Below are 25,484 nucleotides of genomic sequence, written 5' to 3'. Positions count from 1 at the left end.
ACAATGTATGAACCCATCCACTTTACCTCATTATTTTCTAATAATCAAGGTTTAATTATCCTATAACAGTAGATAAGTTGTCCTTTAAGTCCTTTATTTACTTCAAAATTATTCCACCCTGAAATGTCGATCCAAGTACTCATGTTTAATGTTTAGCTGCTGAAACAGCATTTAATTGCTTTCCTCATTGTGACTGGATTTTTCCCCTTGAGTTATCATTGTAAGTTCTTTCTAAAGATTTGTGGGTTTTTTTCATAATTAGTTTATTTCTTCTCACTAGATAGTTTCTTCTAAGTGATTTGCAGTAGAGTCTTGAAGGCTCTTGCTGAATGGTCCACTTTATATTATAGCAGTGCTGATTGCTCCCTGTCGTATTTAAAAAAAAAAACAAAAACAATGTTCTTTCATACTCATACTTCTTAGATAAGTGTTTATGGTTGATTTTAGGAGTTACATAAAGTGTTTTATTAAACTTAAACTGACATTGCTTCTAATCTATATTATTTAAGAAGTATTTTGTTTCCAAATATTTTACAATATGAAATTGTGATAGTTAGACTGGTCCTTTAACTTGAATCATGAAACAAAATTTATGAATCCTCTGATTTGCTGAATTCTGATGGATGGATGCATTGATTTAATAAAACAAAAAACCTGAACTAAGTGCCACTGAAGCGGCACCTGGGTGTCTCAGTCGGTTAAGCATCTGAGTTCAGCTCAGATCATGATCCTAGTGACCTGGTCATGATCCCAGTGTCCTGATCAAGGACCTTGTCCCAGGATCAAGTTCTGTGTCGGGCTCCCTGCTCCATGGGGAGTCTGTTTCTCCCTCTCCTTCTGCCCCTTTCCCTGCTCATGCTCTCTCCCTCTCTCTTTTTTTTCCTTTCTCCCTCTCTCAAATAAATAAATAAATAAAATCTTTTTTTTAAAATGCTACTGAAAATATGACATCCTTATTCCTGTGAATCAGTTTAAAAAAAGATAAAATTTATATATTTCTAAAATCATTGTGTCTTGACTTCACAATTATATCTGAACATGAAACAAATGAATACTCTTTTGAGCAGTTTTCAGGATTGCTTCTTAGGCTGAAATTCTCAAAGTGGTTTTTCTTTTTTGGTAAGTGTGGAATGCTATTCATGAATCTCTTGGGAATGTAATAAAAGCAATGGAACCCTCTCTTTAGAAAAAGCAGTAATGGACTTTCACAAAAATTTGCATATAATCTTATGGAGCACAGAACTCTCTTAGGGCATCTCTGGGTCCCATGTTACAAAACCCTCTTGGGAGTGTTCGATACAGCTACTTCTAAGCAACTGCCTTTGTGTCCTTATGTTTTAGGGGCTGACATAGCGGAGGTGATGCTGGATTTCATTGATTGGCTGACCCACCAGGAATTTGGCCGAAGATGTGTGGTCAGTATCAGAGATATCCTGTCCTGGGTTAACTTCATGAACACAATGGGGGAGGAAGCTGCTTTGAAAAGGCCAGAGACCATCTCCACTGTGACATCATTTGTCCATGCTGCATGCCTGGTGTACATAGATGGAATAGGTTCAGGTATGTTGTCTGTTAGCTGGTGTGGGGACAAGGGGGTTAGGGTAGAGGGGAGTATGAAATGGAGCAAACCCAGACCTCTAACCTCTGACCCAGATACTTTTAAAAAATCACTTACTGTAACATTTCCGAGACCCAGAATGGATTTTATTTTCTTTCTACTCTTTTTGAGAGATGGCTGATGTAAAAGATAGGCTGCAACTTCTCATTGCTTATAGGCTAGGGACTTGGTAAACATGAAATGGTTATTACAAGTAAAAAGAAGACTGTTGGAAATGCCCTTGCTCCTGAAGGAGTGGATAATTCTTTTTTTTTTTTAATTATTGTTATTAACATACAGTGTATTATTTGTCCCAGGGGTACAGGTCTGTGAATCGTCATTTCACAGCACTCTCCGTAGCACATACCCTCCCCAATGTCCACAACACAACCCTAGGACTGGATAATTCTTACCATGAATGGTCATTTATAGTTATTGCCTGAATCCTTTAGTTTGTTTGTTATATATAGAGATATAAACCAATATGATCAGCAGTACCACATTAATCCATCCTACGTCCAGCCTGATTCATCGTGGAGTGCGTGGGTGCTTTACTGAATGAGCTGCTGCCAATCTGTGAATTGTGGGGATCCAGACTTTTGCCTTTGGACTATTTACAGTAGTGATTGCATTTTGTTTGTAACTTCAGCAAGGGCCTCATTTCCCCTGGAAACCACCCAAGCGCTCCTGATGAGCAGTTGGGAAGCTTGGTGTCATGTCATGCTGTTTGATGTATCGATTCTCTGTCTTTTAGGGGTAACTTCCTCAGGGTTTGGTACGGCTCTCTTGGCTCGCAAAGAATGTCTGAAATTCCTACTCAAGAAACTTTGCAAGATAGTGCGACTTACTGAGTGTCAAAAAAACGAATTGAAGATTTATGACCGACTCAAGGCCAAAGAATTTACTGGAATAGATAACCTTTGGGGAATTCATCCATTTTTTATACCAAGGGGTAAGCATGATTTTAAATAAATGAAGATTCTACTCTTGTAGATCATAGGTACTTGACTTTTATTGTGACTTTTAGTGTATCATATGCAGGATTATTTTTAAACTAGTTACCTGAATTAGAATTTGACTTGGTATAATCAACTATAATTTCATGAATAATTAAAAATATATAACCGACATAAAAATAGGGGAAAGTACAGTCTTTAATCTATGAATAAATTGTCTTTAGAAAATGCATTTATTTTTGATTTGGTGCTCAAAACAAGAGCTTTCCTATAGTGATAATTCAACCCATAATGTATCAACTATAGATCCTCATCACTGCTTACCAGAATAGTTTTGTGAGCTCTTGTGGGCAGGAATTGTGTCCCTCATCTTCCTGTCTCTGACACCTGAGATGTGTCCTGGCAGTCAAAGGCATTCAGAAAATTGTTGATTGAGTGAATGGATGAATGAGTGAATGATTAAATGGAAAACTCACGTGGGTTTCAGTTGTAATCCTTGCTCTTATTCTTACTGGGTTGCTTTTACCAAATATTTAAATGAGGTAGATTAGATATCTTAGAAGGCACTAGTAATTTTTCAGATTATTGCTTCTGTTGCAGGGTCGTCTTTCTTTTCCTTTCCTCCCACCCTACATTAATAATTGTTGAATGTCTGAAACGCTTAGAGGAACAGTGGCAATGACTGAGGGTTCAGTGGTGAACAAAACCAGCCTAGGTTCCTGGCCGAACGGAATATCACCCTTTTCCCTCTCCCTCTTCAGTAGTACTCTTCATCCCCAATGGTACATCCAATGATCTAATTTCCCTAAGTCGTCATCATAATATTCAGGACCCTCGTGTAGGAGCTATATGTTAGTGACCTGGGACAGGGGTGATCCTTGCTTCTGCTTCCACAACTGAGGTAATTGATGTTTATCCTAGCCCTCCAAACTGGTATACGAAAAGTTTCTTCCAGGAGATGCAGTGACACAAATGTTAAGCCCTATAAAACTATTATTAGTCTGCAGTTCAGCTAGATTATGGGTTAAAGATGCATTCTGAATTGTCTTGGAGGCCTAAAAACCTTGGATGAAATTACTTCTGTGGAAACATGTGGCCTACACACTGAGCTTACACTTGACTCTTAAGAAAATACTTATTTGTAGGGCGTGTGGGTGGCTCAGTGGGTTAAGCCTCTGCCTTTGGCTCAGGCCATGATCTCAGGGTTCTGGAATCGAGTTCCGCATCGGGCTCTCTGCTCAGCAGTGAGCCTCCTTCCCCCCTCTCTCTGCCTGTCTCTCTGCCTACTTGTGATCTCTCTTTCTCTGTCAAATAAATAAAATCTTAAAAAAAAAAAAAAAAGAAAATACTTGTGAAGGTAAATTGTGCAAGTACATGTAGTAATTCCAGGTGTAGGAGGAACTGGCAGTTAGACCTATGTAAGTGAGTATATACGTAGGTATAAGCGCTGGAGAGACCTGAGTGGTAGGCACAGTTGAATAACGTATGCTGCTGGCTATTCCTTCAAAGGATTTTATAACCTGAAAGTGGGGAAATGTTGAAACAGGGCTGAGCATTTTCACTATAGATGGTGCTTCACTCACTGGAAGTCTGTTTGTTAGATTCTTAAAATCTTGGCGTTGACATGTATGTATGATTTGGTTGGTGTCCAGCTAATATGTGGCTTTTCTTTTCTTTGCTTAAGGACCTGTCCTTCACAGGAATAATGTTGCCGACTATGCACTCAGCGCAGGCACCACAGCTATGAATGCCCAGAGGCTCTTAAGAGCTACAAAACTGAACAAACCCATTCTCCTGGAGGGCTCCCCTGGTGTGGGCAAGACAAGTTTGGTGGGAGCATTAGCAAAGGCTTCAGGCAACATCCTTGTTCGAATCAACTTGTCAGAGCAGACGGTAAGCTTAGTCATCCTGCAGCTGATGAGGATGAGTGTAGGGAGTAATGTTTGTATCTGTTTATAGAGTTTCTTAATCAGAAATAATTAGGACATTTTCAGAATCCCAAACATTTCATGGTGATAAAGACCAAAGCAACATGACCTTCCAAACTAAGTCTCCTTTTAGATTTATTAATAACTGATATATATAATATTATTCTCTCTAGATGCTTTAATCTCATTGTCTTTTGAGAGATAATTGCCCAATTCAGTATTTGTTATAACATAGCCTTCTTTATTTTTGTCCTTTCTTAAAAAAGTAATAGAAATAAAATGTCCTTTAAACACTCTCACAGGACAAGAGGTGACAAATAAGACTCTCCAGTTGTGGGGTCTGGGAGCAGGGCCTGGGCATTGTTACTGGTCTTTGTTTTATTTTGTTTTGTTTTGTTTTGTGTAAGGCTCACTAATTAATTTCCAAGTATAGCCACAGTTAAGAACTGATCTAGAGCTCCAGCTCCAATCAGTTGATAACTTGCAGTGTTGTGGTGAGAAGGTCCTTGGAGGCATGTCTGGGCTCCTGGTAAAGAGCGCTAGGATTGATTAGTTCTGTCTTGGTATAAAAAGGAAAAGCGGCATAAAGCCCAAGGATTTATCATGTTAGATTTAGAGTCTTGGGATCTAGTTAATTTCTTTATGTAATGTTGGCTTTTCCTCCTTTCTGCCTCCTCTCAAAGGACATCACAGACCTGTTTGGAGCAGATCTACCTGTTGAAGGAGGCAAGGGAGGAGAGTTTGCCTGGCGAGATGGTCCATTGCTGGCGGCTCTGAAGGCAGGCCATTGGGTTGTGTTGGATGAGGTGAGAGGACTATCTGTCATTCCAAGCAAAGGGTCACTATGGGAAAAGCAGTCATACTTTTATATTGCTAGGGCATACCTTACTTTTCATATAGCTAGGTCATGCTATTTTGCTAGTACAGACAAATTTCTAATGAAGAAAAGTCCTCCACGGTTCCTTTGAAGAATAAGAAAAGTCACTTGTCAGAAAACATATCTAGAAACCCTTGTATATACAAGCCACTAACACCTGCTGTTATAAGCCAGCTTCCAGAGAAAAACTGTCTCTTCACTGGTTTATTCTTTGGTGTCTGGCTGGCTTTGTATTTTTATTTATTTCATGGGTTTTTTACAGTGTCAACCACATGTTTTATAAGAGCAACAGAGAGACTGCAGGAAGTTATCTTAAGAGACATTAAAAAAAAATAGTGAGAAAATGGTCAGTGTTACATGTGCCTTATGGGTAAGTTATTGACTGGAAGAACAGAGCCCCTCATGATACCTGGGATAAATGCTGAAACTTAGTGACCAGCAGGCAGCTGGAGATACGGAAAGGTGATGTACAAAAATAAAAAATTTAAAGCTATGGGCAATGGCATCTAGTCATATGCCTTATTAATCCAGGAAAAGGCTGGAAAGTAGTGGTGAAGTTTAAATGATTGGTGTGATCAGAATGTTGTGGATAGAACTTTTAAGACTGGCCCCAGTGGGTCCCCAAGATTTAGATGTCTTTGGGTCTGAAGTTGGAGGCCAGGCTGTGGGGTTACTTTTCAGCTGAGCTTCTTCCTACTTCTCATGGTAGGAGAGTGGTGTGTCCCATCTGATTTTTGGAAAAAGATGCGTGGTAGTATTATATTCTTTAGCCGGGGGGGAAAATGCTCAGTTTTAAAGCTTAAGGCTTCAGACCATGGTCCTGTTGGGTGGAAATGCATCCAGGTGACCCAAGACATTCTTAACTAAGTCACATTTAAGAGTAGCTTTTAGAGGGACGCCTGGGTGACTCAGTCGGTTAAGTGGCTGCCTTCGGCTCAGGTCTTGATCCCCGTGTCCTGGGATCAAGTCCCACATCGGGCTCCCTGCACGGCTGGGAGCCTGCTTCTCCCTCTGCCTCTCTGCCTGCCTCTCTGCCTGCTTCTCTGCCTGCTCTCTCTCTGACAAATAAATAAAATACTAAAAAAAAAAAAAAAAAAAAAGAATAGCTTTTAGAGTTTTACATGTTTGGGAGTATTCAGTGGATTTTGTGCTTTGTAGTGTTTATGTAAACATGACACTGGAAATTCTGATAGAGTCTGGGGTTTTTTTTGTCCCTGTGCATTTTATTGATTTCTCATTTTCCTAATTGAATTTTTCTATGTAACCTAAAAACTACCATGCTTTGCATCCCTGAGCTGTAAACTCCACATCTGAAGACCTCCATTCAACTCTTTTCATTTTTGGCACAGAAACTCCTTGTATTTGTTCTTGTTCACAAAAATGTTGGTGAACGTTAGCCATGTCGATCTACTTTATGTAGTTTATATCATGACTTTGAAACCCATTTAGAGATTTCATTCAGTATTTGAGCTGGAGAAGATAATTTAAGTATATAAAGAGCAGTCTTCATCTTTAAAGATCTCATAGTGCAAAAATGAGATCTGTGTACTGGCAAGTTTTTTGGTAAGCTGGGATGTACAAGGTAGGTCTGTATAGGTGAATACAATGGATGCAGTTTAATTTTAGAGAAGATTTGAACTGCTTTTTAAAAAATTCAGTCTGTTGATTCAGTTTACTCAAAAGTTATTGAAAATGTATATACCCTAGATGTCTGACATGTGTCTGTATATGAAATAATAGGATGAATATATTTGGCTTAAGAAGTAGAACATTACTCGGGTGCCTGGGGGCTCAGTCAGTTAAGTGTCCAACTCTTGGTTTTGGCTCAGGTCATGATCTTGCAGTTGTGGGATGGAGCCCCACGGCAGGCTCTGTGTGCAGCGGCGTGTCTGCTGGAGATTCTCTTTCCCCTGCCTTTCCCTCCCCCGACTTTCTCTCTCTCTCTCTCTCTCAAAAAATGAATAAATCTTAAGAAATGGAATGTTATCAGTACTGTTTGAGCTTCTTCCTCCTGAAGACAATACTATTCTGTTTTTATACGTATTCTTTTTTTTTATAGTTATATAGCATATGTAATAAATATATATACTTTCTTCAAATAGCTCAACCTGGCTTCTCAGTCTGTATTGGAAGGACTCAATGCTTGTTTTGACCACAGAGGAGAAATCTATGTTCCTGAGTTGGGAATGAGTTTTCAAGTACAGCATGAAAAGACGAAGATTTTCGGGTGTCAAAATCCTTTTAGACAAGGAGGTGGGAGGAAAGGCTTGCCAAGGTCTTTCCTTAACAGATTCACTCAGGTAAGATTTGTTGTTGCCATGGAGACCGAAGGTAGAGTGTTGGGGCTGATAGGACTGAGGCACATACCTATGAGGATGCTCACCGTAAGAATGAGAGAGCACCGATTTAATGATCTGTTTCTCAATTCCATGTCTCTGTATGGTGAGTATTAATGTGACTGATTCCTGTCATCACTTCTCTTCAGGTATGTGTCCCTTTGTCTCCAGTCCTGGAAAACCGGTGTGTTATCAGTTAGTGGAGGGTAGGATAACCACCCCTCCAGGAATTCCATTACCATGCTCAGGAGCAAGGCCAGTTTTTTACCTTTCCAGGTGTCTACGTGATCTATTAAAATACTGAAAATTTTTTTATGATGAAAATAATGCATTTTAGTTAAAGTGAGAAGGAAAAGAAAACGGAAGAATAAAAAATCCAGTATTCTCCATATCAGAGTCAATCATTATTAACATTTGATGTCTTTCTTACTGTCTTTATTCTCGTTTGCAGAGGTTGGAGAGTGTGTATGTGTATCTATACACATATGCTTACTTGCTTTAATATTTATTTGTCAAAATTTGACTAGCCTACAGATTTGGAAATGGCTCTGGATGTTGGCTTTCTTTGATGTCCCTTTCCATAATTCGCTGAGTATCTTTTCAGAATAATTTATTATGAGGAATTTCAAACATACTGAAAAGTTGAAAGTTGAGATTTTGAAGTAAATGCAAGAGCCTTACCATCTAGTTTTGAGGACATAATATACATAGGAAATTTAAAAAGACAGAAATGCTTAAAAATAAAAATAAATACACTTAAGTTGTATCTTTTTTTAATTCATTAGAGTGGAGCTAACAACAAAACCTCTGTTGTCCTGTATTTCAAATATTTTATAGGATTCTGTATTCTAAAAATGTAAGAAAAGAGATTTCTATAACAATTTTTATGTATATCTAAACTGAGGTACTGTTACTTTGGTGTTAAATAACAATTTTACTTTGCAAGTGGTAGTTCTTCCTGGTGTTCAGTAAAGAGAAGCAATAGTATTTCTTCATGTTCTTTTTGGATTCTGTAGGTCTTTGTGGATCCCCTTACAGTAATTGACATGGAGTTCATTGCTAGTACTCTGTTTCCAGCCATTGACAAAAATATTGTTAAGAAGATGGTTGCTTTCAACAGCCAAGTAAGTACCTACTTGTATTAATTGTTTTTTATTTTCATGCTGTAATAGAACCAACATTTTTTCATTGTGGGACACTATCAAATTTATCAGTCTCTCTAAAATACATCACATTGAATTGTAGATGTTTCTGCTGGAAAAAACCACTCATTTAAAGATTATGGTTATTAAGATCTTGTCAGTGTTAATGCTTACAAGAATATTCCTGGTTTAGATGTCTGGGTTGGGAGGAAGAGACTTGGTATCAAACCTTATTTCTGTTTCAGATTATGTATACATTTGTAGTACATGGATAGTACTTAATGCAGTGTGCTTAGCAATGGGACATGTTTCCCAAGAATGGTGTTTTCTTTTTAGATTGATCACGAAGTGACTATTGAGAAGAAATGGGGGCAAAAAGGAGGACCCTGGGAATTCAACCTTCGGGACCTTTTCCGCTGGTGTCAGTTGATGCTAGTTGACCAGTCCCCTGGGTGTTATGATCCTGGTCAGCATGTATTTTTGGTCTATGGTGAGAGAATGAGAACCAAGGAAGACAAAGAAAAGGTGAGTTTCATACTTGTTCTTTGTGTTTCTTTCCATCTGAAAGTTGATTTCTTCCTAAGGGAGAGAAAGTGCATACTCACTAATTAATACTAAACTCACTAAAGCTGCTTAGAATTTAGAAGTTAAGGAAAGAGCTCTTTCCGTCAGTCTCTTCCCAGCGGGGGCAGCAATGGATTGTGCAGACAGGGCCAAGATGAAACCTCGAGACTTTCGTGGCAAGAAGCAGGAGCTGCTTAAACTGCTGGAAGAGCTGAGGTTAAGCTGTCCCAGCTGCTCATTGCCAGAGTGACAGGTGGCACGGCTTCTGAGCTCTCCAAGGTCCAAGTTGTTGGCAGATCCATTGCCAGTGTTCTCACAGTCATCAACCAGAAAGAGAACTAAGGCAGGAAATTCTACAAAGGTAAGAAGTGCAAGCCCCTGGGTCTGCGGCCCAAGAAGACATGCGCCATGCGCCACTGGCTGAATAAGCACGAGGAAGAGCTGAAGGCCAAGAAGCAGCCGCAGAAGGAGCAGCTCTACCCACTGAGGAAGTACATGGTCAAAGCTTGAGCACTAGTGTCAATAAAACACAAACTGGGAAAAAAAAAAGTTAAGGAAGGAGACTGAAAGTTCACCTACCTCAGTGTCTCAAAGTGCAGAGTAATTTGCTTCAGAGTACATACTTCATTTATCCATCTGAATCCCTTTACTGCAAACCTCCTTTAAACAGTATTGCCCCCCAGTAATAAAGAACTAGGTCTTTAGCCTCTTTCAAGGTGCAAAGGGGAGAAACAGGAGGAGACAGGTGATACTCAGTAGAGGGGGTCAGTTTTCCGTTTTTTAAAGAAACTTTGAGTTACAAAGTCTTTAATCTACAAAGTATAAGTAGGTACATAAAAGAATTTTCTGTATCTGAATGGAAATAAAAATACCTCTTTGTAAACAGAAAATAACACTAGAATTCCTAGCCTAATAAACTAATAATGTGTTCGTTTTGTTTTGTGGTATTTAAAGTCCAGTCTCACAGAATATTCACAGTAGCTGCAGGCAGGAGGCACTGTCCTGACCTCTTCATCAGTGAGGATTCAATGCCCACAGTCATGGAGTATCACCTGTAGTGAGTGGTAGAGCCAGCTCTCCAGCCTAGAACTTTGCTTTCATATCCCAGTTGCAGCCAAATGTTGACTCATTCATTATGTATAAGTGCCTTTAGTCATTTTATTAGGACAAAATATTCACCTAGTTTTTTTTCTTACTTTTTATTTTATTTATTTATTTTTAAAGATTTTATTTATTTATTTGACAGAAAGAGATCACAAGCAGGCAGAGAGGCAGGCAGAGAGAGAGGAGGGAGCAGGCTCCCCGCTGAGCAGAGAGCCTGATACGGGGCTCAATCCCAGGATCCTGGGATCATGACCTGAGCTGAAGGCAGAGGCTTTAACCCACCGAGCCACCCAGGCGCCCCTCACCTAGTTTTTTAAAATATAATTTCATTATATATAATTCATATACCATCAACTAGTAATTTTATTTTCTTCATCTGTTTACTAATTATACTGTATTCATTGTGGCCAGACCCTGGCCAATTATTGGGTATTTGATGTTAGTCAGATGGAATGTCAGTGTAAGGTATGGAAGGTTTTCTTCGCTTCTCTATGTTAATTATTTAATTCACACGCACACACACAAAGTGAGGGAAAATAGTAATAGGAGAAGGGCTTATCAAGGCTGGAAGAGTTTGAGTAAATTGAATCTGTCTTTATAAAACTAAACCAACTACAATGTGAAAGTATTTATAATTTTAGTTCTGGTAGACTGTCAGGGAGCGGAGAGTATAATATGCTTTGGAGTACAATGTAAGATCATCAAAAGCCTGGACACAAAAGTATGTGACAGGAACAGTTTTCTCCTGTGCTGCTTTTTGACTCCTCATCAAGGTTTGGTACTGATAATGATTTTATCTTTATTACTTTTTTCCTGATATTTCTCAAATTCATTAATTTTTTTAGTTGAGGTATAATTGGCATTCAACATACCATTTTCAGGTGTACACACAATGATTCAGTATTTGTATACATTGTGAAACGATCACTGCAGTAAGTCTAACACACATAACCTTACATAGTACAAAAGACTTTTTCTTTTGATGGCAACTTTAAAATCTGTTCTCTTAGCAATTTTCAAATAATGCAATACAGTATTATTGACTATAGTCACCATGCCATACATTCTATTCCTAGAACTTATTTTATAATATTATTTTTATCTTCTGACTAAAGTCCATTGTACAGTGATTAATATGAGTATTACTGCTTTGTTAGAAACATGCAACTTGGTATACATATTGTGGGTGGCTGGAATTTTTCCTGCTGCTCTGGGCTAAATTAGTGTATTGTATACACCCTTAGCTTTTTCCTCTGCCCCAACTCCTCTTAAAAAGAAATCCAGAAAAGAAGTAGGACTAATGGCAAGTTTTCTAATTGTATTTCTAATAAGGAAGGGATAACTGAATATAAATAATCAGATAACTAGCATTGGTTGTCATTCTATATAAATAACTTAGGCTAAAATGGTGTTTTGGAGTGAGACTGGCTTAGATTTAAAAATCACCTACTAACCATTAGTAAATCCTTATTACTCTCCTGAATTCTATTATCCATATCTATAAAGTGGAAATGATATCTATTTTGCAAGGCTGTAAGGATCAGAATAATCTATTAAAGCATGTCTACAACATTTGGCACATAGTAGGTGCTCACGAAATTGTCAGTGTTCTTTATAATCTTCAGGCTACTATTCTCTTTTGCTTTTTTAGGTGATATCTTGGATGATGAAAGCAGATTGATTTTTTCATGTGTAGATTTGCCGTAATATCCATGACTTTAATTTATGATACATTCTCAACTGGATTCTCAAATAGTTTGAGATTAGATGACTGTTCTTTGCTTGGGTTCCAGTTTGTTTTCATCCTCAAGATTTAATGTAATCTGTAAGAGGAAGTTTATAAGAGAAAATTCAAAAGGATAAGGAAATTGTGACTAGTGTTCACTCACAGTGTTCTGACCCTTGATGTGCATGTTATCTAGAAGGTTTAGCTAGAATTTGCTGGAGTGGTTTGTGCTTTAATTGTATTGTCCTCATTTAGGTCATTGCTGTATTCAAGGATGTGTTTAATTCAAGTTCCAACCCATACATGGGAACCAGACTATTTCACATCACTCCCTATGATGTTCAGGTGAGGCATGTAGGAATATCCTCTATTTTACATTTTCCTTTGATTTCCTCTGTTCCCACAATCAGACACACTTGTGAAATCTCATTGGCATGTCTTTTTCAGCTGGGCTACTCAGTCCTTTCCCGTGGCAGTTACATTCCTCTCCTGTCCCGCCGTCCCCTATCACTTCTGCACCAGTCATTACGGTCTCTGGAATCTATTATGAAGTGTGTGCAGATGAGCTGGATGGTCATCCTCGTGGGGCCAGCCTCTGTGGGCAAGAGTAGCCTGGTTCAGCTTCTGGCACACCTTACTGGTCACACATTAAAGATCATGGCTATGAACAGTGCAATGGACACTACAGAACTTCTGGGTGGATTTGAGCAGGTAAATGGTCTGTCTTCACTTTTTTGGGCAAAACACATATAATGCAGTGGTCTGACTGATGGTCTTTTGTGTTGGTGACTACAAGTAGTTTTTTGTTTTTTGTTTTTCGTTTCTTAATTTAAAAGAGTATTCTTTTGACTCTAGCCAGTGGCTATGATGAGTTTGTGCTCTGGAAATTTCAGGTTGATCTTACGCGGCCATGGAGGCAGCTTCTAGAAAAGGTGGAGGGCACTGTAAGGGCACTGTTAAGAGACAGCCTCCTTGTCAGTGCTGATGATGCAGAAGTAGTGCTACGAGCCTGGAGTCACTTCGTTCTGACCTATAAGCCCAAGTGTCTTGGAGATGGTGGTAAAGGTATCACAATGGAGATTGTCAACAAGCTGGAAGCAGTATTATTGCTCATGCAGCGACTCAACAATAAAATCAATTCCTACTCTAAGGCAGGTGTGTGTGTTTGGATGTGTGTATCAGATATATATGTAGCATTGTCCATATAGTGTCCATATATAGGTAGTAATATGATTGTAAGGTAATATCTGTAATTTTTTTACTAATGTAATAGTTATTAACAAAACTTGAAAGTCTTTGTTTTAGAAAGTAAAATGAAGCTAGTGTAAAGTAATTCAGAATTGATGACCCTAAACAAAGCAAAAACAAAGAAATTGGTTAGTGAGCTTGATGGTGTATATTGTGTGTAATCAGCTATAATGGTAAATCATTTGCATGTAAAGCTGGTTTTATTTTTTTGTTGGCTTTTAAAACTAATTTCTCAGGAAATTAAACATTCTATTTTATTTTAAATTATTTGAGAGAGAGTGAGAAAGAGTGCTCTTGAGAGAGAGAGCAGGTGTAGGGGTGGGGGGAGCGGCAGAGGGAGAGGGATACGCAGACTTCATGCTGAGCAGGGAGCCCAATGTGGGGCTTGATCCCAGGACCCTGAGATCCTGACCTGAGCTGAAGGTAGACATTTGAACAACTGAGTACCTGGGCATCCCAAGAAATTAAACATTTTAAATGGGAGAATAGCAGTCTACATTGATTGTTAGGATTTGTTTATTAATTTTGTATAGAAAGTGGAAGAAATTCTTCACTTAACATGAAAACTTCTCGAATTTTGTGGTGCATTTTTCTGGGTGATGATGAGCATGCTATTAGGGAAGATTAAAGGCTCATAGGTTGTGTCAGTCACTATGATTGGCATCTTTTCTTTCCAAAGTCTGTTTGTAACTGGTTACAAAGGGTTGCTTCCTTAGAGATAAAGAAATGAGACACCTCTGTTCTAGCTCTATAAACAATGTATCTGTAGCTGTGGGTCAGATAGTTTACTTTCTTAGGCAGGAGAATGATTTTATTTATTTATTTATTTTAAAGATTTTATTTATTTATTTGACATAGATATAGCAACAGAGGGAACTCAAGCAGGGGGAGTGGGAGAGGGAGAAGCAGGCTTCCCGCTGAGCAGGGATCCCAGTGCGGGGCTGGATTCCCAGGATCCTGGGATCATGACCTGAGCTGAAAGCAGAGGCTTAACGACTGATCCACCCAGGTGCCCTGAGAATGATTTTATCGTTGATTTGTCACTTCCCAATTCAAGCTCACTATTTAGATTTGAAATCCTTTCCTCATTCACTCAAATTTGTTAGAGATAATTAATGAAGTTATACATTACTTTATATATATTTTAAAGATGGGTATTGTAAAACTCACCATTGAGCTCTGAATTCCAACTGGGTGGTAGGCCCTATATAAAATATTTACTTTTTTTTTTTTTTTAAGATCTTTTATTTATTTATTTGACAGAGAGAAATCACAAGTAGGCAGAGAGGCAGGCAGAGAGAGAGGAGGAAGCAGGCTCCCTGCTGAGCAGAAAGCCCGATGTGGGGCTCGAACCCAGGACCTGGGATCATGACCTGAGCCGAAGGCAGCGGCTTAACCCACTGAGCCACCCAGGCGCCCCTAAAATATTTACTTTTAAATCTTGCAACACCACTGCATTACAATGAAAGATTATCTCTGTTTTATGCTTCTGGACGTGGATGCTCATAAAGGTTAAATGATGTGCTCACTGTCGTACAGTTACGAAGTATCCAAACCAGGTTTTGGATCTGATCCTCTGATCTTAAAGCCTTCAGTCTAGTGCTTCTTTATATCTTTCAGTTTAAATTTAAATATTTAGAGTAAGTTCTCATAGCTCATTCTAAATACTGCTTTTTTATTTAGGATTTACTTTCATACTGAGTAATTTCTTAGGGATATTATAGCGAGAAAAGGTGAGTCTGAAGCACTTTTTCTACTTTATTTTTGGTCAAAATATATTTTCTCTTTAAACTTTTATATCTTTTAACGTTACCATGAAGATGTATGAGTGTTAAATTGTGAACAGGAGAAATAGAATATATGTATCTTAAAAGCTTGTGCTTTTTTATACTAGCTATATTAACATCTTTTTCTGCTAATTTCATCATCTGTGATTTCTGGATGTGTTCTATTGATTTTTCTCCTGGTTATAAGTCATATTTTCTTTGTGTGTCTAGTAATTTTGATTGGATGCTGGAAATTTTGAATTAAGTTGGCTTAGTCCTGCATTTTTGTTGATCCTTGAACACATAGGTTTGAACTGCATGGGTCCACTTACATGTGGGTTTTTTTTCCAGTAAATAGATGTACAGTACTGTAAATGTATTTTCCTTACAATTTTTAAAATTTTCTTTAGCTTTATTGTAAGAATATAGTATATAGTATATACGATGTACATAGTGTATTAATTGACTTATTGGTAAGGTGGCTATTAGTAGTTAGGTTTTTGAGGAATCAAAAGTTGTATGTGGATTTTTGAGTGCTTGGGGAGAATTTAGGCCCCTTATCCCTTTTGTTTTTTAAGGGTCAGCTGTATTTCTTTAAAGACTTCTGGACTTTGTGGATTAGTTTGATCTTGCATTTTTATTTGATCTATTTAGACTGAAAAAAAAAAAAGTGCAACAGTTCACCCATTTCTCCCCCCCCACCCCCAACTCCCTCAAACTCCAATCTGTTCTCTCTATCCAGAAGCTTGTCTTTTGTTTAAGATCTTACATATAAGAGAGATCATATGGTATTGGTCTTGCTCTGACTTAGTTCATTTAGCATAATGTTCTTGAAGTCCATCCATGTTGTCACAGATGGCAAGATTTCATTCTTTTATATGGCTAAATAATATTTTTTATATGGCTAAATAATATTCCATTATATATATATGTGTATGTATATATATATATATATATCACAATTTCTTTATCCATTTATCTGTAATAGACAATTAGGTTGTTGCCATATCTTGGCTATTATAAACAGTCCTGTAGTGAACATGGTGGTGCAGATACCTTTTCAAGTTAGTGTTTTCATTTTCTTAGGCTAAATACCCTGAGGTGGAATTGCTGGATCATATGTAGTTCCATTTTTAGTTTGTTTTTTTTTTTTAAGACTTTATTTATTTATTTGACAGACAAAGATCACAGATAGGCAGAGAGGCAGACAGCAAGAGAGAGGAGGAAGCAGGCTCTGCACTGACCAGAGAGCCCGACGTGGGGCTTGATCCCAGGACCCTGAGATCAGGACCTGAGCCAAAGGCAGAGGCCTTAACCCACTGAGCCACCCAGGCGTCCCCATTTTTAGTTTTTTGAGGAACTTCTGTACTGTTTTCCATAGTGGCTATACAAATTTACTTTCTCACAAGTAGTGCACAAGGGTTCCCTTTTCTCCACATGCTTGTGAACACTTGTTATTTCTTATTTGATAATAGCCATTCTAATAGGTGTAAGATGATCTCTTATTCTAGTTTTGATTTCTATTTCCCTCAATTATTATGAGCATCTTTTCATGTACCTGTTGGCTATCTATAGGTCTTCAGAAAAATGTCTGTTTAGACCCTCTGCCCAGTTTTTAATGGGTTTGCTTGTAATTTTGCCATTGAGATATAGGAGTTATATATATTTTTTGGATATTAGATGTCCATATATCCAATAAGATATCCCCTTATCGGATATATGACTTGCAAAAATTTTCTCCCATTCAGTAGATTGATTGCCCTTTCATTTTGTTGATGGTTCCCTTGTTGTTCCAAAACATTTTAGTTTGATATAGTCCTACTTGTTTATTTTTGGTTTTGGTGTCACATTTAAAAAGATCATCACCAAGATCTGTGTCAAGGAACTTACCACTTACATTTTCTTCTAGGAGTTTTATGGTCTCAGGTCTTTCATTCAAGTCTTTAATCCATTTTGAACTTTTGTATGTAGTATAGGACAAATGGTACAGTTTTATTCTCTCGTATGTGGCTAGCTAATTCCCCCAGAACTCTTTTTAATTGAAGAGATTTTCCTTTCCTCATTGTGTATTCTTGGTTCCCTTGTTGTAAATTAATTGACCATATATGTGTGGGTTTATTTCTGGGCTCTCTTTTCTGTTTCACTGATGTATGTGTCTGTTCTGATGCCAGTATCATGCTGTTTTAATTACCTTAGCTTTGAAATATGGTTTGAAATAAGGGAACCCAATGCCTCCAGCTTTGTTCTTTAAGATTGCCCTGGCTATTTGGGTCTTCTGTGGTTCCATACAAATTTTAGCCTTATTTGTTCTATTTTGATGAAAAATACACTGGAATTTTGATAGGGATTATATTTAATCTGTATATTGCTTTGGATAGTATGGACATTTTAACAATATTCGTCCAGCCCATGAACAGGGAATATCTATCCATTTATTTATGTCTTCATCAGTTTCTTAATGTCTTAGAGTTTCCAACATGATCTTTCACCTCCTTGGTTAAATTTATTCCTAGGTATTTTTTTTTATGTGAGTGTAAATGTGATTGTTTCAGTTGCACTTTCTGATAGTTTATTAGTGTATAGAAACACAATGGTTTTTTGTATATTGATCTTGTATCCTGCAACTTCACTCAATTTATTTATTCTGTGTGTGTGTGTGTGTGTGTGTGTGTGTGTAGGGTTTTCTGTAGGTAGTGTTATGTCATTTGCAGATAGTGACAATTTTCCTTTCTAGTTCGGTTGCCTCTTATTTTTCTCTCCTAATTGCTCTGGCCTGGAATTCCATTATTGTTTTGAATAAAATGGAGAGAGTAGACATTCTTGTCCTGTTCCTGATCTCAGAGAAAATGCTTTCAGGTTTTCATTGTTAAGTAATGATGTTATCTGTAAGCTTGCCATATATAGCTTTTATTATGTTGATGCATATTCCGTCTATACCCACTTTTTTTTTTTAAGATTTTTTATTTATTTATTTGACAGACGGAGATCACAAGTAGGCAGAGAGGCAGGCAGAGAGAGAGGAGGAAGCAGGCTCCCTGCCGAGCAGAGAGCCCGATGTGGGGCTTGATCCAATCACGACCTGAGCTGAAGGCAGAGGCCTTAACCCGCTGAGCCACCCAGGCCCCCCTATACCCACTTTTATATTAAGAGGTTTTTTTAATCATGAATGGATGTTGAATTTTGTCAAGTGCTTTTTCTGCATCTACTGAAATAATCATATGATTTTTATCTTTCACTTTGTTACTGTGTGGTATCACATTGATTTGCAGATAGTGAACCATTCTTATATCCCTGGAATAAATCCCACTTGATCATAATGTGTGTTCTTTTTGCTCTATTGTTGAATTTAGTTTGCTGATTGTTTCGTTGAGAATTTTTGGATCTATGTTTATCAGTAAAATTAGTCTATAATTTTTTTTTTTTAAGTAGGTTCGATGCCCAATATCAGGCTTGAACTCATGACCCTCAGATCAAGAATTGCATACTCTGGGGAGACCTGGGTGGCTCAGTGGGTTAAGCCCCTGCCTTTGGCTCAGGTCATGATCTCAGGGTCCTGGGATCAAGCCCTGCGTTGGGCTCTCTGCACAGCAGGGAGCCTGCTCCCCCCACCCCCGCCTGCCTCTCTGCCTGCTTGTGATCTCTCTCTGTCAAATAAATAAACAAAATCTTAAAAAAAAAAAAAAAAAAAAAGAATTGCGTACTCTACCAACTGAGCCAGCCAGGCTGAAATTTTCCTGCGGCATCCTTGTCTAGTTTTGGTATCAGGGTAATGCTGACTTTATAAAGTGAGTTTGGAAAAGTTCCCTTTTCTTCTTCCTCTTCTTATTTTTTTTTCTTTCTTTCTTTCTTTTTTTTTTTGTGGAAGTGTTTTGAGAGGGGTGCCTGGGTGGCTGGATGGCTCAGTTGGTTAAACGTCTGCCTTTGGCTTAATTCATGATCTCAGGGTCTGGGATCAAGCCCTGTGTCGGGCTCCCTGCTCAGCAGAGAGTCTGCTTTTCCCTCTCTCTCTGACCCTTTTCTCTGCTCATGCTCTCTCTCTGCCTCAAAAAAAAAAAAAGAAAAGAAAGAAGAGTTGTTCAAGAAAGATGAATAATTATTCTTTTTGAATGGTAGAATTTACCAACTTTATCTCCTTTCTGGGTGACACTGATTTATTTATTTATTTTAAAGATTTTATTTATTTATTTGACAGAGATCACAAGTAGGCAGAGAGGCAGGCAGAGAGAGAGAAAGGAGGAAGCAGGCTCCCCGCTGAGCAGAGAGCCCGATGTGGGGCTCGATCCCAGGACCCTGGGATCATGACCTGAGCCGAAGGCAGAGGCTTTAACCCACTGAGCCACTCAGGTGCCCCTATTTTTTATTTTTTTAAACATAAAATGTAAATGTATTTTTGTTTCAGGGGTACAGGTCTGTGATTCATCAGACTTACATAGTTCACAGCACTGGGTGACACTGATTTATTATAGTCCCATGGGATCAGGAACTCAAGCTCCAAGGCATCTCTGGGTAGTAACTATAAAAATTAGGGCCCGATGGGCTGCCTGGGTGGGTCAGTGGGTTAAAGCCTCTGCCTTCGGCTCAGGTCGTGATTCCAGGGTCCTGGGATGGAGCTCTGCGTCGAGCTCTGTTCAGCGGGGAGCCTGCTTCCTCCTCTCTCTCTGCCTGCTTCTCTGCCTACTTGTGATCTCTGTCTGTCAAATAAACAAATAAAATCTTAAAAAAAAAAAATTAGGGTCCGAGATTTATGTAAAAGGCTTTCTGGGAGGTACTGGTGCTTCTGAGATCCACAGAGGAAGAGCACAAAGATGACACCTGTCAGTCTTCTTCCCTGGAGAGTGGTCCAGCAGGCTCTAGGATGTATATGTTATATTAGATGCCTGCTCTTGAGGTTGTGTCTTTAATGCAAGGAGGTGAGCCTCTTTCACTTTAAATCTGGGTGCAATTGGTTGCCTCTGAGCTGGGCCCTGGGGTGGAGTCTGAGTGTGTGAGCCCTTTCTCTGATTAGTCTTGTGCTCCTGGGATGCAAGCCCTGTTGTTTTTAGAAGATAGATGTTTTGAAGGCTTGCCTTTCAGGCACATGTTTTAAAAGTTGGGATTCCTGGGGCACCTGGGTGGCTCAGTTGTTGTGTGTCTGCCTTTGGCTCGGAATATGATCAGGGTCCTGGGATCAAGCCCCACATCGGGCTCCTTGCTCAGTGGGAAGCCTGCTTCTCCCTCTCCCCCTGCTTGTGTTCCCTCTCTCACTGTGTCTTTCTTTGTCCGATGTCTCGCTGTGTCTCTCTCTGTCAAATAAGTAAGTAAAATCTTAAAAAAAAAAAAAAAAAAAAGTTGTGATTTCTGTTGTGTGGTTCAAACCATTTGCTCCATAGTGAAAAGTTCCAGGTTTTCAGGTCCTTCCCAGTTGTGGGTCACAGCATGCTGGTGGGGGTTTATGGTGAGATTATTTTTCAGCCTTTCCTACCTGCTTCAGTGTAGCAGGTAGTTTTTTGTTTTGTTTTGTTTTTTCCCCCCTCCATTTGCCTGCTATGTAGTTGTTACTCAACCAGACCTCAGGATTTTCTTAGAGGAAGTTGTCCCATATGTAGCTGTCGATTCAGTGTGTCCGTGGGGGTAGGGTGAGTTCAGGATCTTCCTACACTGCCATGTTGAACCAGATCATTTTGATATTTTCAAGCTTAATTTCAAGCTTTTTAAGGTCAGTTCAGAGTAACCTTTACTTTAGGGCTAGGTTAACCCCACTTTTTTTTTTTTTTTAATAAAGATTTTATTTATTTATTTGACAGTGCACAAGCAGGGGAAGTGGCAGACAGAGGGAGAGGGAGAGGGAGAAGCAGGCTCCCCACGAGCAGGGAGCCTGATATAGGGCTCCATCCCAGGACCCTGGGATCATGACCCAAACTGAAGGCAGATGCTTAACTGACTGAGCCACCCAGGCGCCCTGAGATTAACCTCACTATTTAGGCTCTCTGCTGAATGGCCTGTGTATTCAGTGGCATCTTTTTAGTGTGGCTGGTGGGAACTGGAGGGATACTCAGTCTTGTATGAACTCTGGGAATTTTCCAATCATAACTCCCCGGCAATTGTCCTTTCCTTGCGAGTTTTCCCATCCTTGTGGAGCCTCACCTTTTACCTGCACATGCAGACTGTTACTTAGCCCAAGACTTCAGAGGCCCTTATCTAGGTTTCTGGAGCTCTGCGAGTAGCTCCTTCATCTCGAGTGCTTTGCCCTTCACTCTAGTTGTCTTGGCCTCCCTGAGTTCCAGTCTGTCCACTCAAATCAGTGAGATCTCTGTGGTATGTTTGAAAGTTCCCTCTCCTGCTTTGCAATTCAGAAATTGCTTCCAGGCAGAAACTGAGGACACTTACAGGGCTTTCTTTCTTCAGGTACCACAGCCCTGTGCCGTGCTGGAAGCAGCTGTTTCAAATATTTTGTATAGTTTTTTAGTTGTTAGCCATGGAGATAAAGTCGAACCCTTATTCCTCATGGGATCCAGTGCAATATGCTTTGTGATAAGAGTAAGGGTCATAAGGCAGTTTCCAATAAAAAAGAACAGTTGAAAAATTTCTAGGGATGGACTATATAAACTATAAAGCACTAAGCAAATAAATAGCAGTTGTTACTATAATCCTATGATATGGTCTTTAGGAAGAAAGCCTGGTTTAATGACATTGATTTTCATTGTGCCAACTTTTACTGCCCTTTCATGTGATAAAAATGCAGTAATAGGTGGAAGACATTATTCTCCTTGTGCCATTTGAGAAACTGTAACCAAGAGTATTTACCTTTTCTGTCACCTTTGAGTCACCTCTACCTACCCATTAATTCAAAAAGCCATTAAAGGGGCGCCTGGGTGGCTCAGTGGGTTAAGCCGCTGCCTTCGGCTCAGGTCATGATCCCAGGTCCTGGGTTCAAGCCCCACATCGGGCTTTCTGCTCAGCAGGGAGCCTGCTTCCTCCTCTCTCTCTGCCTGCCTCTCTGCCTACTTGTGATTTCTCTCTGTCAAATAAATAAATTAAAAAAAATCTTTAAAAAAAAGCCATTAAAAAGTATTTTCTGCTACCAGACCTAATTTTTTTTTAACTTGTTTTGTTAAAACAAAACCAGAAACCTTTATTTATAGTTCATTACAAAACTTTTAGAACTTGGCCTGAAGTTTCCAGTTTTCTTTTAATAAACTCTTAGGGGTTTTTGTTTGTTTTTCTTTTTTTCTTTTTTTTTTTATTGCCATGGTTTGAAATTAAGTGCTGTGGCTGACATTTCAGAGTTTGCCAAACTTGTGGAAGAGTTCCGAAATTTTGGGGTGAAGCTTCTGCAGTCCACCAGTGGCCGCAGCCGTGGCACATTTGAATGGGTTGACAGCGTGTTGGTTCAGGCTCTGAAGTCTGGAGATTGGCTTTTGATGGACAATGTTAACTTTTGCAAGTAAGGACCTTCTGCTTAATCACAAGATTGAAATTTGGGATATGCTTGTCAAAGTAGAACCCTAGCTGGACGTCTGGCATTTTGAACCCATTGTTAGCTAGAAATGTATCCTCAACCATATTCTGTAGGCTGATGCCTGTTGAGAACGAAGGTAGTTGTCATTAGCTGCAAGATTTTAGTTCTGTCTGACTGTTTTGAGCTAAATTGAAGGCTAACAGAATTGGATTACTTTTCCAACCATTTTTGAGGTAGACCTTTTTATTTAACATCAAAAATACTCTTTTTGTTAGGGGCATTCTTGAGGGCAGATTTTTGAAATGGAGGATCTTTTACAGGGCAGACATGTAGTAAGTGTGCATCAGTGTGTCTTGCTTTGATTCTAAAGTAAGGACAGAGATAACATAAAACTGCCATAACACACGGCATAATAGAAACTACTCCAGGTCCAATGATGGGTTTCTCTACCTGGAGCGTTTTTCAGAATGTTTGAATTGAAATCCAGTTGCCTTCAGATTGATTTGGTAATGTTGGGAAGTTGGGGAGATGGAAGGGGAAAGAGAAAAGAAAGAGCTATATCATGGGACAATTTTCCTTAATTTATTTAATCGTGGAACAAATATTTTGTATATTTACTGTGTATGAATCTCTGGGCAACATGCCTTGGGGAGAGAAAAGGGGGATGGACGGGGAGAGAGCGAGCACAGTTCTATATGGGGGAGTGGTCCATGCTGAAGGAGGACATGGGTTGGGAACAGTGGGAAGCCTGTGCAAGGAAAAGTAGAACCAGTGTAGCATGTCAGTCTGTCACCATTGTATTTGAATTCTTTGTGCAGCCCATCAGTGCTGGATCGTTTGAATGCTTTGCTTGAACCTGGAGGTGTTCTCACTCTTAGTGAGAGAGGAATGATAGATGGATCCACTCCCACCATAACACCAAATCCCAATTTCAGGTATTTGTGCCTCTTAACTTTCTTCTAAGAATCTGACTCCCTTAGTAGGAGAGGTGGACATTCAGTAGGACCTTCTTACATGTTATATTTATGCATCCAGTCATAAGTATGTTCACCTACTTATTGATTCAGTTAACACATATTTATGGTGGCTTTGCTATTTGCCAGACTCTGGAGCTCATCAGTAAACAAGAGGGGGCTCCTGGCTGTCTCAGTAGGTAGAGCATGTGACTCTTGATCTCAGGGTTGTGAGTTCAGGCTCCACATTGGGCACAAAGCTTACTTTTTTTTTTTTTTTTAATTTTTAAAAATAATTTTACTTATAAGTTCACACAGCTTGACTTCCCCTTTATTTTATTTTATTTTCTTTATTTATTTGACAGAGAGTGATCACAAGTAGGCAGAGAGGCAGGCAGAGAGAGAGGGGGAAGCAGGCTCCCTGCTGAGCAGAGAGCCCAATGCGGGGCTCGATCCCAGGACCCTGGGATCATGACCTGAGCCGAAGGCAGAGAATTAACCCACGGAGCCACCCAGGCGCCCCACAAAGATTACTTTAAAAAATGAAATAATAAAAAAATAAACAGAGGCAAGGTCCTTGCAGTGGGTTGGGGCTAAAGGGTAGAAGCAGGAGACTGAACATGAGTCTTTCCAGTCGTTCAGGTAAGGTATGTGATAGCTTAGACTAGGATGGCCATATGAATGGGATTTGCTGATGGATGTGTGGGTTGAAAAAAAGAAGCAGCAAGGATTTTACCTGTATTTTTGGCTTGAGTAATTGGGTAAATATGGGAACCATTTATTGAGAAAGGGAAGACTGGCAAAGGAGCAGGTTTGACATGGGGAAGGTCAGCAGGGAATCCGCTGTGTAGCGTTGGAGATGTCAGGCGGCTAGGTGGAGGTGTTGCTAGACATTGAATATATGAAGGTAATTGTTTCAGGAGAATACATTGCTCTCTTTTCTGATCTCTGTAGGTACGTTAGAATGATGAATTAGCACTATCTGATTTGGGGAATATCTGAAAATAAGAGTTTTAACATTCTCAGATAGCTTTAAAGGTGCACTGGATAAGCAATAGTTCCTAAAGAGAGTAGGTCTAGAGAAATTGATGTTGCTATATTGATGCATTTCGGCACTAGAAGGTAGAACACAGGTGAAAATAGCAGACTTTGAGTTAGTGGTATCTCCCTTGATAAGCTCCCTGAAGAGGAACCATGTAGGATTTGCCCTCACTAATTGTTGCTGAACTACATCATTGGTTGCAACTGGGAGTTTAATTTATTTTTCTTTGAATTACTCTATTACTAGACTTTTTCTCTCAATGGATCCTGTTCATGGAGAAATATCCCGAGCTATGAGGAACCGTGGACTTGAAATCTACATTTCAGGAGAATGGGATGGGAACATCCCAGATGACCTGGATATGAAAGTTCTGCTGCACAGCCTTGGGTTGGTGGGGGATAGTGTGTGCAACAGCCTCTTGGCTTTACACACAGAGATCCAAAGCACTGTAGTAGGTAAGGTGCTTGACTTCTAGGCCTCTGCAGAGTTTTATTCTTCTAGAAATTCTTATGTTATTCCATTTGACTGCTAACCTAGGAGTTCTTTTTTTTTTTTTTTTTTTTTTAAATTTTTTATTTATTTGACAGAGAGAGGGAGATCACAAGTAGGCAGAGAGGCAGGCAGAGAGAGAAGGGGAAGCAGGCTCCCTGCTGAGCAGAGAGCCCGACGTGGGACTCGATCCCAGGACCCTGAGATCATGACCTGAGCCGAAGGCAGAGGCTTAACCCACTGAGCCACTCAGGCGCCCCTAACCTAGGAGTTCTTAAATTTAGTATACATGCAAATAGAAATTACCAGAAAAGTGTG

The 25,484-nt window shown here is 39.3% G+C and overlaps 1 protein-coding gene and 1 pseudogene across 4 annotated transcripts in view; both read left to right on the top strand.

The window, feature by feature from the left end:
- Positions 1-25,484, top strand: part of MDN1 (midasin AAA ATPase 1) — a 173,424-nt gene that overhangs the window by 82,186 nt on the left and 65,754 nt on the right. For all 4 annotated transcript variants that reach the window (XM_047734448.1, XM_047734449.1, XM_047734447.1 and 1 more), the window contains exons 34-46: positions 1,342-1,560; positions 2,352-2,549; positions 4,238-4,446; positions 5,165-5,287; positions 7,461-7,658; positions 8,711-8,818; positions 9,173-9,361; positions 12,486-12,575; positions 12,678-12,941; positions 13,124-13,385; positions 22,508-22,667; positions 23,501-23,617; positions 24,924-25,132. In XM_047734448.1, coding sequence (XP_047590404.1) covers positions 1,342-1,560; positions 2,352-2,549; positions 4,238-4,446; positions 5,165-5,287; positions 7,461-7,658; positions 8,711-8,818; positions 9,173-9,361; positions 12,486-12,575; positions 12,678-12,941; positions 13,124-13,385; positions 22,508-22,667; positions 23,501-23,617; positions 24,924-25,132 — 2,346 coding nt within the window. The remainder of the gene's footprint in view (positions 1-1,341; positions 1,561-2,351; positions 2,550-4,237; positions 4,447-5,164; positions 5,288-7,460; positions 7,659-8,710; positions 8,819-9,172; positions 9,362-12,485; positions 12,576-12,677; positions 12,942-13,123; positions 13,386-22,507; positions 22,668-23,500; positions 23,618-24,923; positions 25,133-25,484) is intronic.
- On the top strand, positions 9,381-10,169 carry LOC125102862 (60S ribosomal protein L35-like; annotated as a pseudogene).

Source organism: Lutra lutra, chromosome 6 (assembly GCF_902655055.1).
Source record: "Lutra lutra chromosome 6, mLutLut1.2, whole genome shotgun sequence".
Taxonomy (NCBI): Eukaryota; Metazoa; Chordata; class Mammalia; order Carnivora; family Mustelidae; genus Lutra; species Lutra lutra.
Note: the sequence above shows the minus strand (reverse complement) of the source record. Positions and strands in the feature narration are given on the sequence as shown.